Source organism: Lagenorhynchus albirostris, chromosome 7, assembly GCF_949774975.1.
Source record: "Lagenorhynchus albirostris chromosome 7, mLagAlb1.1, whole genome shotgun sequence".
NCBI lineage: Eukaryota > Metazoa > Chordata > Mammalia > Artiodactyla > Delphinidae > Lagenorhynchus > Lagenorhynchus albirostris.
Window position 1 is genome coordinate 34,375,184 of NC_083101.1, and position 13,366 is coordinate 34,388,549.

The 13,366-nt window shown below is 41.3% G+C and overlaps 1 protein-coding gene across 2 annotated transcripts in view; it reads right to left on the bottom strand.

Annotated features, from left to right (window-relative positions):
• Nucleotides 1–13,366, bottom strand: part of TDRD7 (tudor domain containing 7) — an 89,177-nt gene that overhangs the window by 22,151 nt on the left and 53,660 nt on the right. For both annotated transcript variants that reach the window (XM_060154797.1, XM_060154798.1), the window contains exons 7-10: nucleotides 10,055–10,650; nucleotides 6,306–6,492; nucleotides 1,966–2,077; nucleotides 20–222 (exon numbers count right to left, since the gene is read on the bottom strand). In XM_060154797.1, coding sequence (XP_060010780.1) covers nucleotides 20–222; nucleotides 1,966–2,077; nucleotides 6,306–6,492; nucleotides 10,055–10,650 — 1,098 coding nt within the window. The remainder of the gene's footprint in view (nucleotides 1–19; nucleotides 223–1,965; nucleotides 2,078–6,305; nucleotides 6,493–10,054; nucleotides 10,651–13,366) is intronic.

A 13,366-nucleotide genomic window follows, 5' to 3' on the forward strand; every position in this document is an offset into this window, starting at 1 on the left:
ACAGTGGTCACAGTGGTACCTGAAGGTGAACCTCTAGTGACTTGTCACATTTGGCCTTTAAGCAGGTGGCATTGATGTTGATGTCATCTTCTCCTGAGGTATCGTACAGAACAACCAGTGGAATATCAGTTTTGTCAAGTATTTCCACTGCAAAGATCTTTCCACAAGTTAAAGATTCAACCACCTTCACTAAATCAGGATCATCACTTAGAACTTCCAACCCTGAAAAATATTGAATATTTAAATTTCTACTTAATTAGAAGAATCATTTTAAGATGCAGAGATTGTGTTTGTTTTGGTTACTTATTACAATTATGAATCTACTACAAAATTCTTAAATTTTATAGGGAAGCTTTGTTATACAATCTTCTTTATACCATCCACCCTTAGGTTTAAAAATATTTATTATAACATGAATGCCCTTTTGAATGATTACACGAAGGCGGGCAATCTTAAAACAAGAAGAAAAGTTGACGATCAATCTGAATTTCTACCTTAGGAGAAACAGCCTTCACTTTACTTACAAACACATATTTAAAACAAAAAGACTAACACGTAAAGAAGTTGTCATCCAATTATGTCTGCCACTCATGTATTTGTAACACTCTTCCTAAAAATATACCCTTGGTTTTTTCATTTTCTAATTAAATATGCACAATTATTTCTTGCATGAACATGCACTTATTGAAAATTTAGACAACCTTTCCCCCTCCCTTTCATTCTTTCTTTTTAAGTAAACCATCATGGCCCTGAGGATACCAAAGAACTTTCAGATTTATGAAAGAAAGGTAAAATACTGTTTAATGTAATGTGGGTATTAGGTGAATTTTATTGCAGTCTAATTATTCTTTAAATTCTTGGAAAATTGTAATTTCATATAACATAATATGACAACTCCAAGTTAATCCATTAAACTAATTAAACTAGGGCATCATTTCCCCAATGGTACTACAATGTCTATTTCTATATTTTTCCCCTTTAAATCTGTAAGCAAAAGTTTACAGACTCCTTCTGACCTACCTTTCTCTTTTTCATATTCTGTTCTCCAGACACACACCTGTATAGCTTTTATCAAAGCTTTCATTTCAGCATCCTAAATCTTTTCCTATGCTCTTGATACGTTCTTTTCAAAACTAACTCCCACAGGTTTGTAACAGTATTTTTAAATTACTCTAGATTTATCTCACAGAGAGAGCCAAATCCAGTTCCTCTGACATAAAGACATCCCTGCTGGGAAGGAGGCATTTCTTCACAGGTCTAATTTTCATGAAAACAATTCTGATCGTTTTCTGAATATAGCTCTGGCTCTCCTGCATGAGGCATACATATTCCAATGTCTTTCCTCATCATTAACATGTGCCCCCCATACTTTCAGGTCATCCCTACACGTCACTCTCACACATGTGCATTTCTCTACGCTTCCTTGAGGAGGAAAGAAAAGAACAGTGATACGTGACAGTGCCAGAGACCGCACATGACCCACAGCTGGACTCGTGCTTGGGTGCACAAGGGAGTGTTCCTTGCTAACAAGCAGCACCCACGGAGTCCATCTCAGTGGGAACGAAGCTGGGAGTCACTTTACAACAGGTCGAACAACATGATTTACACTGATCCTGTATCCCACGATACAGGGCCTCGAACAGCTGTTACTAGGGCAGTTACGGCAACAGCAACCAAACCCTCTCAGATGTCCAACAGGCTTTTTAATAATAAATTTAAATGTGCTATATGTTATATATAATGTAACAAAAATATATTAAAACATTATAACATTTTTATAATGATCAAATCTTACAAAGAGAAATACAGCAGGTTCTTATTAGTTATCTATTTTATACATATTAGTGTATATATGTCAATCCCAATCTCCCAGTTCATCCCCCCCACACACCGGCCCCAACTTTCCCCGCTTGGGGTCCATACGTTTGTCAAAGTGGAGAGTACTTTAAAAAAAGTTCCTTTTACCTGCGAGCTTACACTTCGTAGCTTGGAATGACAGTGAACAGAACTTCGGGTTCAATTTGTATGCTTTGCTCATTTCAACATTTTCACTAAAACCATAGTCAACATAGCATACCTAATGATAACAGAAACAACAACGTTTAGGTTCAAATAAAATTCTTTATCCTTGTTTCTTAAAAAAAAAAAAAATCACTTGATGCATTGAACTGGCTTCATTTTACCCCATAATCGGCATGTGAAGTGGCACCACTGCCTGGAAAATGCCAGGGGAGGTGCCCCTGACTTAGCCCGGAAGAGGAATGCTGGGAATGGGACCAGGGGTGCCAGGGCTCCTGACTTCCAGGCCGCACTCCTCTGCCACGCCTTTGCCACAAAGGGGAGAAGAGGGAAGAGTGCTGAACTCCGATGCCTTCTGTTGTCAGCTTCTCAGCAGCACACGTACCTGGTCTGCCAGCCCTGACTGTCCCCGCCCTTTCCTTGCTGGCACAATGCCTACATCACCTTATTCTTTCTTGATTTACACAACTCCACTAAGGATCTGCTTCCTTAGGCAGATCCTTATTTATTTCCAGAGGAGGCATCACACTGGTGGTATTTATCAGATTCTAAATCCCCAGAGCAGCACTTGTGACGGCTTGCTCTCAGCTGTTATGCTTCCAGGGACCGAGATGCTTTCTGTCAATGACAACAATGATGTCATGGCTGGATAACATGGAATTCTACACTGTAAAGGTAGGTAATTCTGGGTTTTTGGGGGGCTGTGCAGCTGGGTTAGGGCTTCATCCAATTCAGGAGAAGGTCCCAGTCTGCTGGACAGAGCTCTGTGTTTACAGAGACTTGCAAGGCACTTCCTCACCACCATCACAGATCATGGAGAGCCTGGATATTATTTTTAGTGTATTAATAAAACCTTCAGTTGAGAAGGACTATATAACCAACGGCTTTTTCTTTTTGGAGAAAAATAAATCTAGAGATATTAAGCTGTGGTTTAGAATGATAACTAGGAATCAGAGGGAAAGTGTTGAAAACTTAGTACGCTTCTCTAATTAAAGCAGATGGTTATTACAAATACAGAACAAATCACAAAAACGCAGGGCAAAGGCATGGCAAAGAAATACCAAGTAATACAGAGTTTTACTTTCTGCAGTAAAATAAAGTCCACAGCTTCTGAGCACCAAGATTCTGACAGTAAGTATACAGAACAAAAATTCTCCCTATCAGAGAATCTAAGGAAGAAAAGAATAGAGAGATGACTAACGCCTTTCCCTGACCACCTGATAGCCGTGTCTGTGGGGCCTGTATATCCCACGTTGGAAAGGATCATCTCTTAGAGTCCATATCTTGACTCAGTGCCCGCCGAGGCCTTGATCCCTGGCAGGGTCCCCACACTACAGCCAGCCACTTCTCCAACCCCTAATTAGCACCTGCTTTTCCTTCCCAAAGGCCTCAGGATTCACGCAGCTTTTTGTGTCCTTTAATAGCTATCAACACCCACAATTTGGATTCTGCTCTTCCTAGGTCTAAAATGGAGACAACGTGTCTGTGAATAGGACATAGTATGTGAAATCATGACTCCTGGGCAATTTCGAATGTACTCCTAGCACTAAGAGACTAAAGAATACTGCTCTAAAATCTTCAAAGGGTTTCTGTAATGTCTGGAGCTTGTTTTCTTTTCTTTCTTCTTTTGAATCACGATACCATGTATTTGTATGTCATCTGCAGCTCATAAAACATCTGCCCATGGACTGTCCAGCTGGACTCTCACCACCCTCTGTCCTGTGTCCTTTGGCCCTGAGATCAGCACAAGCAGGCTCATAATTGCGGCACCGGGCCCCAGTTCATTCCTGGATCTCTGGCTCCCTCAAGTGGCCGCAGGTCTCACAGCACCACCTGAGTAATAACCAGAAAACACCCCTGGGATGTGGGTTTGCGCCAGGCCAAACTGGCACCAACCTGAGGGGGTGACCGCATGTTCCTGTTTCTCATACTCAGCAAGCTCTGTGGAAAGCAAGGAGGGAACCTGTTCTTGCTGTCAGGCACAGTAAAATTCAAGAGAAACAAGACTTTCCAAGTAGCTGGGGTTTCTCCTAATAAAGGGTAAAATTCATCTCTGTCTGGTTCATGGGATATGGGGAACAAGATGAGGCCAGGACTGCCACAACTACTGCTGCCTTAAGGGCTTGCCACCGTAAAACACACCAAGCTGCTCTATTTATTCCTCACACCAGCTCACAGCTCTCAGAAGCAATGACACAGCCGGTTGCTTCCTCCTTTATGAGGTACTTTCCTGTTCTGGCTTCCGAGACACTGCCTTCTTGGTTTTCCTCCTTCTCTGGCCATTCTGACAGTCTTCTTTGCTCCTCTCACACCCACCATCTAAATGCTGAAGTGTTTCAGAGCCTAGTTCTGGGTCCCCTTCTCTGCTCTATGGGTGATTCTTCCTCAAGGAGATCTGACCCAGGCCCATGGCTTCAAGTAGCACCTACACGCTGATGCCTCCCACCCTGCTGCTTCATCTCCAGTCCTGACTTCTCCCTGAGCTCCAGGCTTGTCCAGGTGAAATCTGATAGCTTTTCTCAAACCTAACAGGTCCTACAAAATTCTTGATTCTCCTATATATTGGTTCTTTCCCCTGATTTCCCAGTTTCAATAAATGGCACCAGTATCCACCAGGTTGCTCAAGTCCCAAACCCAGCAGCCATCCTGAATCTTCTCCTTTCTTCTCTTCCACATCCGATGAATTAGTGTCCTGTCAGTTCTACCTCCAAATCCATCCTGAATACGTCCCATTACCTGTGTCTCCACTGTTTCTACCCTAATTCAGGTTACAAGTTGCTGGCTACTGCAACAGCCAACTAGCCAGTCTTACTTTCCTTCTCTACACTACGACAATCCATGTTCTCTACACTACTACAATCCATGCCCCACACAGGCACTGGAACAATCTTTGAAGCAAATAAACCAGATCACATCTCCCTGCTTATCCCTTCCTTCAAATTTGTTTTCTATCACAGCACCCTGGTTATTTCTTTCACTGCTGTTAAATTGTCCTGTTTATTTATTGTATACTTGTTCATTATCTGTCTTTTTTTACTAGCATATAAGCTTCTTGAGAACAAGGACTTGTCAGTCTTGTCTCCTGCCCTAGGACAGTGGAAAAAAATGAATGAAAAGTTTAACAGGCAGATACTAGCATAATGATAGTGTCTCATTTTATAGGTAAGGAATCAGAGAAGTTAAATAACTTTCCCAAGGCCACACAGCTAGAAGTGGCAGAGTTGGGACTTAAACTCAGGTCTAACTGACTCCAGAGCTTAAACTCCCAAAGTAGAAGTAAGGAAGGAAGGGGAAGGCCCAAGTTATTTTTGCCTTATAGATCTCAGACTAGGAGATATCCTTGTGGAGTATTTGCAGCATTTATTATAAACACTGATGCACTGTTAACATGTCACCGGGGTTTGTATGGTTCTTCTCTTCATAAGCAATCCCTGTGCCTTCAAATAGCTTAAGTTGTATTGGACTTCCTAAGGGCAGGGAAACGGTCAGCAAGTAGACTGAAGTTTAGCTAGGAATGTCTGGGGCAGTTATCTCCTATCGACTAGAGGCCACTCAGGTTTCTCACTGAGCACAAAGCAGTGATGGGGCCACACTGACTGGGGTCCTGTTCACCTGGACTTCCCGCCCCCTGCAGTGCTAAGGGTTCTGAGATGTGCTAACCCTGCTTACAAAATTTAGACAAAACTGTGCCTTCGTGAATGAGTTCTGATTCTGGGTCTCTGAGCTGAGGGAAAAAAGAGGCAATGGGGCAGAGGATGATCACCATGAATGTCGTCAAGTCTGGAAGTATTAGAGCCTCTGAGGGAAGAGACTGGTGAACGAGCCCTCTGACCTTTCCAAGATGTCGAAGATGACCAAGAGGGCAAGACTTGGGGCATGGCCCAAGTCTTATCTGGGGTTCTCCTCAGCTGGCTGTGCAAGAAGGGAGAGAAGAATGCCATCTCCTCTAATCAGTATGGTTTCCCTCACTCCAAAGTATTGACCTTGATAAGAAGCCCACAGAGCTCTGATCAGTATTCATTATATAACCTTGGGGGATAGGAATAGAGATTTTTTTCCTGCTTACATCATGGGTTATGGTACAACAATGGAGAAGAATTTTTTTTCTTTTTTTTAAACTAAAACTCTAAGATAATATAACTACCACTGACTTAACAGTTGACAGAGATAATCTTTTACAGATACTATTTTTTCAACTTCTGGGGAAAACTAAATATTTAGAGAGGACAGAATATTAGATGTAACATTTTCATCTGAAAAATAATGTTTGCCTTCATAATGCTTGCCTTTATTTTGTTCCCTTCTGTTGAGGTGACCTGTGCCCGTAACCAGGCATCCTCCTCAGCATTTACAGCCAGCAACTGGCCAATCTGCACAGTCTGGACTGGTGTGACCTTCGAGTTCTTACTGTAATACTCCTTCATCTCATCTTCCATTAATTCCTGAGCAGCAGAATAGTCTCTGCCCACATACCTAAATTAAAGGAAGAGAACACAAATGAAGCAACCTGGAAGAAGGAAAGCTACAGGAATTCATTAATATTACTCTGTTTTTCTACAGTCATCTTTGGTTCCAGGCTCAGACTTGCTTACACTGACAGGGAGGAGAACATGGAGTTAGTAAACAATTATATATATATATATATATATATATATATATATATATATATTTTTTTTTTTTTTTGCGGTACGCGGGCCTCTCACTGCCGTGGCCTCTCCCGTCGCGGAGCACAGGCTCCGGACGCACAGGCCCAGTGGCCATGGCTCACGGGCCCAGCCGCTCCGCAGCATGTGGGATCTTCCCGGACCAGGGCATGAACCCGCGTCCCCTGCATCGGCAAGTGGACTCTCAACCACTGCTCCACCAGGGAAGCCCAACAATTGTACCTTGAAAAAGGAGAATACAATACTGTGGAGCTCACAAAAAAAGACCAAGGTCCAACACACCACACAACAGAGCAAATGCTCAACAACAATCCAGAGAACTAGAGAATATAACAGTAAGCAGTCAGGGAGGACCAGGTTGAGAGAAGACTCAAGGGAAGGAAAGGGAGGAAGTGGAAAGGAAGACACCAGTGGAAGCCAGATGAGCAAGAGTCAACCTGAGATTTTGACTCAGGCTGCTGCAGATGTGTGTAGATTTCTGAGAAGAGAATGTAGTTGATAGTTCTGCCTTAACTAAGGCTGGGTCTGAACAAGTCTCAATCTCTGAAAACCAATGAAATCTGACTCCTCCTAGAGAAAAACAAACCCTTGAAAACAATAGATAGAACCATGTGACAACCCATCCCTCCAACTTACTGAACAAATTTGAACAAATTACAACAAAATGTTGAGTTCTGATACCCTTAAAGAGATGACATGTTCTAGATAAATGCCTCTTTAAGTTGCATGCTCTTTAAGAAATGTTTTTTTCCAGGATACTCTTCTATCCCCTTTCTACAATTTTTGGCTGTTGACAACTGCAATCACCTTGTCCTAGTTTATGTTATCAAAACATACTGTTTTGCTTTCTGCCATAAATAGGCTGCTGCTTCCTTGTCCTTTAGTCTTCAGAGATGATTCCAACAAAGGCCTCCTTCCAGGATGGAAAACCTGGCAAATCAAACCTGGCTCCTTTAACAGGAGGTATCTCAGCCATGGGATGAAGTCTTTTGAGTTTGAAGGCTATGCTGTACCAGCACCAGAATCACCTGGCCAGCGAGATGGGGGATATGCCACAAGAACATTGCTCTTTGAACTGTTCTAGCTTCTACTCAGGGCTCAAGTGGTCCTATACAGCTTTCAGAAACTATTCCTTTTAGGAGTATCTTCCTGTATTTTTGGTAACTATCAGCAGGACAGAAGAAACCAGAGTCAACCTATTTGTTACTAGAGGAAAAAAAGCTTTTAAAAGCCCTACACAATGTGGAAATAATGCCTCTTTTGGAGGCAATGGCTATTTTAAAACAAAATATGACATGCATATTATTCACTCCAGAAACAGCTGTAAAAGCTTTGTCATACTCTATCATTTAAGGTTACTGAGCTTTACAAATGTTAGGGTACTGCCTGGAATACAGCTGCACTCTTGGCTCTGGAGTCTCCTAGTAGATCTGCAGCTCTGCTCAAGTGCCCATTTCCTTGGGACCTGGAGTCTCATGGGGCCTCCTGGTAGCGCTGCTACAGTCCTGGGAGCTCAACTGGCAGAGGCCTAGGCTGTAGCCTGTGGTCTGGTAGTCTGCATAGCATGGGCTCCTGCCAGGGAGGAGGGAGGTGGTGAGAAGCAGCATGAGATCTGCAGGCAGCTTCTGCTCTCTGTAGCCACCAACAGAGAACGATGCCTGGGCGGGGTAAGGAGGTTATATGACAGTTGGTATAAGAGTGGGTAGTGGCAAGAATAAGGTCATACATTATCCCCAAATTACCTGAGCAAGTGAACAAAGAATGATATGCAGGCCAATTTAGATATGCCATAAATACAAAGTTTTACAAAGTTAATTTTTAGACTGGAGACAACAGATTCCCATACTTGACCTAAGGGTCCTGCCACGGCACCTCCCTGTAACTTTTATGAGTCACAAGCCTACTAGTTTCCAGAGTCTACTGCCTGGGTAAAGGTGTGGATGTAGAATAGGGCTCAGCCTGCTGGGGTCAGGGTGGTGGGGAGACACTAATGACCTAGGGTCAACCTAAGGGCAGACATTACCCATCATGCTTGCTGGTTGCCAGCCACCCTAATGAACACGTAGAATGCCGGCTCTGGGATTCTAACTTATACTGAAAAAGGGATCTAGATAACCTGAGGACCCTGGACCTAATCATCCTGGAGTAGATTGAACCCCCATCCTATTGAAGCCCTGGAACTGATCCAGATTCTTGCCAGATCTTGGGAAGAACGTAAGAAATCACATGATTCATCCAGTCCAGTGCTGGGTGCTTGGCTCTCTGAAAGTGGCACCAATGACTACTGGTAACAGATACCAAAGGATCCTGCCAAGGAAGCAGATTTAGATTTTCTTTATAATGTCAAATGGTAAAAGTTAGCAATGTGCTCCTCAACATCCTTCCTTTACCTCAGTTTATTAGTGACCCACAGTAGGAACCCTAACCCTCAGCAAGCTATTTCTATCTTCAGGCCATACCACATCTTAGAATAAAAGCTCTATACATTTACCACCCCTCTATAAAAAGGACCTCAACAAAGCTCCTACATGTTCTAGTTTGAACATCCTAAGATACTTGATTCTCACTTCATCATCAGACTTAGTTTGTTCAAACAGAAAAGCTTCAGTAGGTTTGCTGTATAGGACTTTGATTATTTTTTGTGGCCTTTCATTGGATCTTCCCAGCTCAGCTATGATCCTTGGGAAGAGTAAGAGTCCAACGCACAGGGACATTTTGGGTGAAGGAGCCTGGATTCTGTTCTGTTCCAGCCACAGCCACACCTTGGGCTGCTGCCTCCAGAGATCCAGCTACAGTGGTTACCATTCTTCATCCCAAGTCAGAAACAGCAAATTATAGTCTTTCAACATTTTCTATGTATTCTACATTTCCTCCAAAAGTCCACATCAAGTGCCTGAACCGAACTGTTTTTTGGAATTCCAGTTATCATTAGCCACTTAGGCAATAATTCCTTCTCCCAGGCAATGATATCAAAAGGCTCGAGAAACCAGAGGGCTAATCTGATGCATTACACTAGAAGGCGGTGCTTAGCTATTCTGACTTTTAGGAAACACTACGTAATCCCAGATTAAACAGTATTACCTACCTAGTGGGTGATTGCTCTTTCTATGGACTAGGTATTGCTCTTGACTTATACAGTTACCATTATGCTTTTGACATAGATTATTTTCATGTTCAGACCATATCATCATTTCAATTTTTAAAACTGTAAGAAATCTTTTCTCGCAAAAATAGTTATTTTAAACATTATACTTCAATATAACTCTATAGAACTAAAAATATATTATTCTTCCTCAACCAGCATCTATATGAAGAATAGCCAAGTAGCAACAGTACACTAGGATTCTAAAGAATTAGAAAATAAAACTTGCCTGATAACCACTTCATTTGTGTTGCTCAGTTCAACCACCAGTACAGATGGGGATGCCTCAGTTGGAATGATTAACGGAGGAATTGTTACAGTCTCCATAAAGGTATCGGTACTTTTGGTAATGTTTTTTTCTATCTGCAAATATTCTTGTTCAATCACAGACTTGACATCATAATCTCCATGTGCTTGCTCTGCATCCTTTAAATCCTTTAGGATTTTGTCAGTGGGTGGTGGAAGTTTAGCATAGAGAATGGCCTTCTGAGGGTTTCCAGAAATGTAGTCTATGGTGCATACATCGGAAAGCGAGGCAAGATTTTTTAAGGCATCCTCAGGTAATTTCACTTTGTACATGTCCTCAAATGCTTTGGGGAGTGCGCTGGCCCAAAGACCACTTGAGTATTTCACCAGCAGCTCCTCAACTTTCTCTTTAAAGTCTCCTGGCATAACTGTTGGACACCCTTTGAGTGGTGGTATTTGTTTTGGAGCAGGTAGTGGGGATGGTGGCACTTTTTCAGCATTCAGTTCACTTCTCAAAAGCTGCTTTCTCTTAGCTGGATAAACAAGTAAATCTTGACCACCACTGCAAGGTTTTTCCACCTGAAATTTTTAAATACAGCAAATGACAGATATTTTAATGGCTAAAAACAACCTGAGAGCACATTAATGCATTTTAAATTTGAGAGAAACACTTTTCAAATTTATGAAGAGAACACAAAATTGTACATTTTACTCTTCTCAGTCACTAAGACTTTAATACACTGCCTTCACTTGCAAACATGATCATGCACCACATTTCAGTAACAAGCAGGGAAATGAAATAGTATGAATTTCCCATGTGAAGCACCTGACCTCCAATAACCCTAGGAAATCATGAGAGCTTCTGCCCTGTACACCACCTAGTTTCTCTGACAAGTAGTTTTGTCTCACCTAGTTTCTCTAACAAATACAAAGCAACAGCTTACAAAATTGACAGAATACAAGGAGGAATGAAACCATGAAAAGGTATCAGAACTGTCAGGAATAAACCACTGGGAAGAAAGCTAGGAAATATTCAGGCAAAACTGAGGTGCTGTCTCTCTTCTTCCTGCAGTGTCCTGAGAAAACCCTCAGCTTTCCATTATGTAGGAAGGTCAGTCCAGAGGTAAGGCACACATTTTCCAACAACTACAGTAGAAAGTTAGCTAAAAGTGTTGTCCCTCTAATGAACAAGACTTAAGAATGCCCAGCAGTTGTATACCATCCAATTTCTAATTTTCTTCTCATAACATTCCAGAGAGGCATGGCTTCAATATGAGAGAAGGAGGAAAAGAGAAACTGATGTATGGCACCATTTTTCCAAGTTCTAAGCCTTTCCACTTCTAGACCAGGGGTCAGCACACCACTGGCTCCAGCCCAATGCAGTGTGCCACCTGTTTTTCCATAGCCCATGAGCTAAGAATGGTTTTTCTATTTTTAAATGGCTGAAAAAAAATCAAAAGAATTACTTCGTGACATGAAAATGATATGAAATTCAGTGTGCATCAACAAAGTTCTATTGGCCCCCAGCCATTCTCTATGTAGTGCGTATGGCTGCTTTTGCACTACAATGGCAGAGTCGGGTAGTTGTGCCAGACTATGGGTGACAGTCACATAGCTCTTGGCCTGCAAAACCTAAAATATTTATTACTTGGTCCTTTACAAAAAGAATTTCTCAATTTCCGATTAGACTGAAGTTAGTACTCATAGCCCTCTGAAATCTTCTATTCTGTCATATCCTATTCACCTATTCTTTAGCTGAAATTTAAGACCTTAGGAGGCTATGCAGACCACTAAGGTGATAATACAAGCTTACAAGAAGTACCCCCTTCCCCAAGAAGAATAGAATATTAAAGTTGCTGGGTGAGTAGCTTGTCAGTAAAGAACATTGACTTCATTTACTAATTTTCTATATAATGCTTAGGAAGAGAGAACATAAATACAGTTGACCCAGCTGACACCGTGTGACACTCTGGATGGTATTTATATGATATTCACAATTTGTGTCCTTAATGTTAAGGCTGGAAACACAAACATTTGGGACACTCCTCATTTTGCTCTCAATGGTTAGCCTACCTCTCCAAAGACTCACATTTTAAAATCTGGAATCTTAAAATGCCTATCTTCACTGTGCTTTAAGACACTTAAGATACAAGGACACAGACTGGGTATCCAGAAAAGATTTGAGAAATATACTTTTTGAGAAAATGGAAAAATAAAACAGAATTCTATTTCTATGTAAGTTTTTCACTTGTCATACAGAATCCCAGTTAGTAGCCTCTTCAATAAGTGGTGCTGGGAAAGCTGGACAGCTACATGTAAAAGAATGAAATTAGAACACTCCCTAACACCATACACAAAAATAAACTCAAAATGAATTAAAGACCTAAATGTAAGGCCAGACAATATAAAAAACTCTTAGAGGAAAACATAGGCAGAACACTCTATGACATAAATCACAGCAATATCCTTTTTGACCCACCTCCTAGAGAAATGGAAATAAAAACAAAAATAAACAAATGGGACCTAATGAAACTTAAAAGCTTTTGCACAGCAAAGGAAAACATAAACAAGATGAAAAGACAACCCTCAGAATGGGAGAAAATATATGCAAATGAAGCAACTGACAAAGGATTAATCTCCAAAATTTATAAGCAGCTCATGCAGCTCAATATCAAAGAAACAAACAACCCAATCCAAAAATGGGCAGAAGACCTAAATAGACATTTCTCCAAAGAAGATATACAGACGGCTAACAAACACATGAAAGGATGCTCAACATCACTAATCATTAGAGAAATACAAATCAAAACTACAATGAGGTATCACCTCACACCAGTCAGAATGGCCATCATCAAAAAATCTACAAACAATAAATGCTGGAGAGGGTGTGGAGAAAAGGGAACCCTCTTGCACTGTTGGTGGGAATGTAAATTGATACAGCCACTATGGAGGGTCCTTAAAAAAGTAAAAATAGAACAGCCATTCGACCCAGAAATCCCACTACTGGGCATATACCCTGAGAAAACCATAATTCAAAAAGAGTCATGTACCACAATGTTCATTGCAGCTCTATTTACAATAGCCAGGACAAGGAAGCAACCTAAGTGTCCATCGACAGATGAATGAATAAAAAAGATGTGGCATGTATATACAATGGAATATTACTCTGCCATAAAAAGAAACAAAATTGAGTTATTTGTAGTGAGGTGGATGGACGTAGAGACTGTCATACAGAGTGAAGTAAGTCAGAAAGAGAAAAACAAATATCGTATGCTAACAAATACATATGGAATCT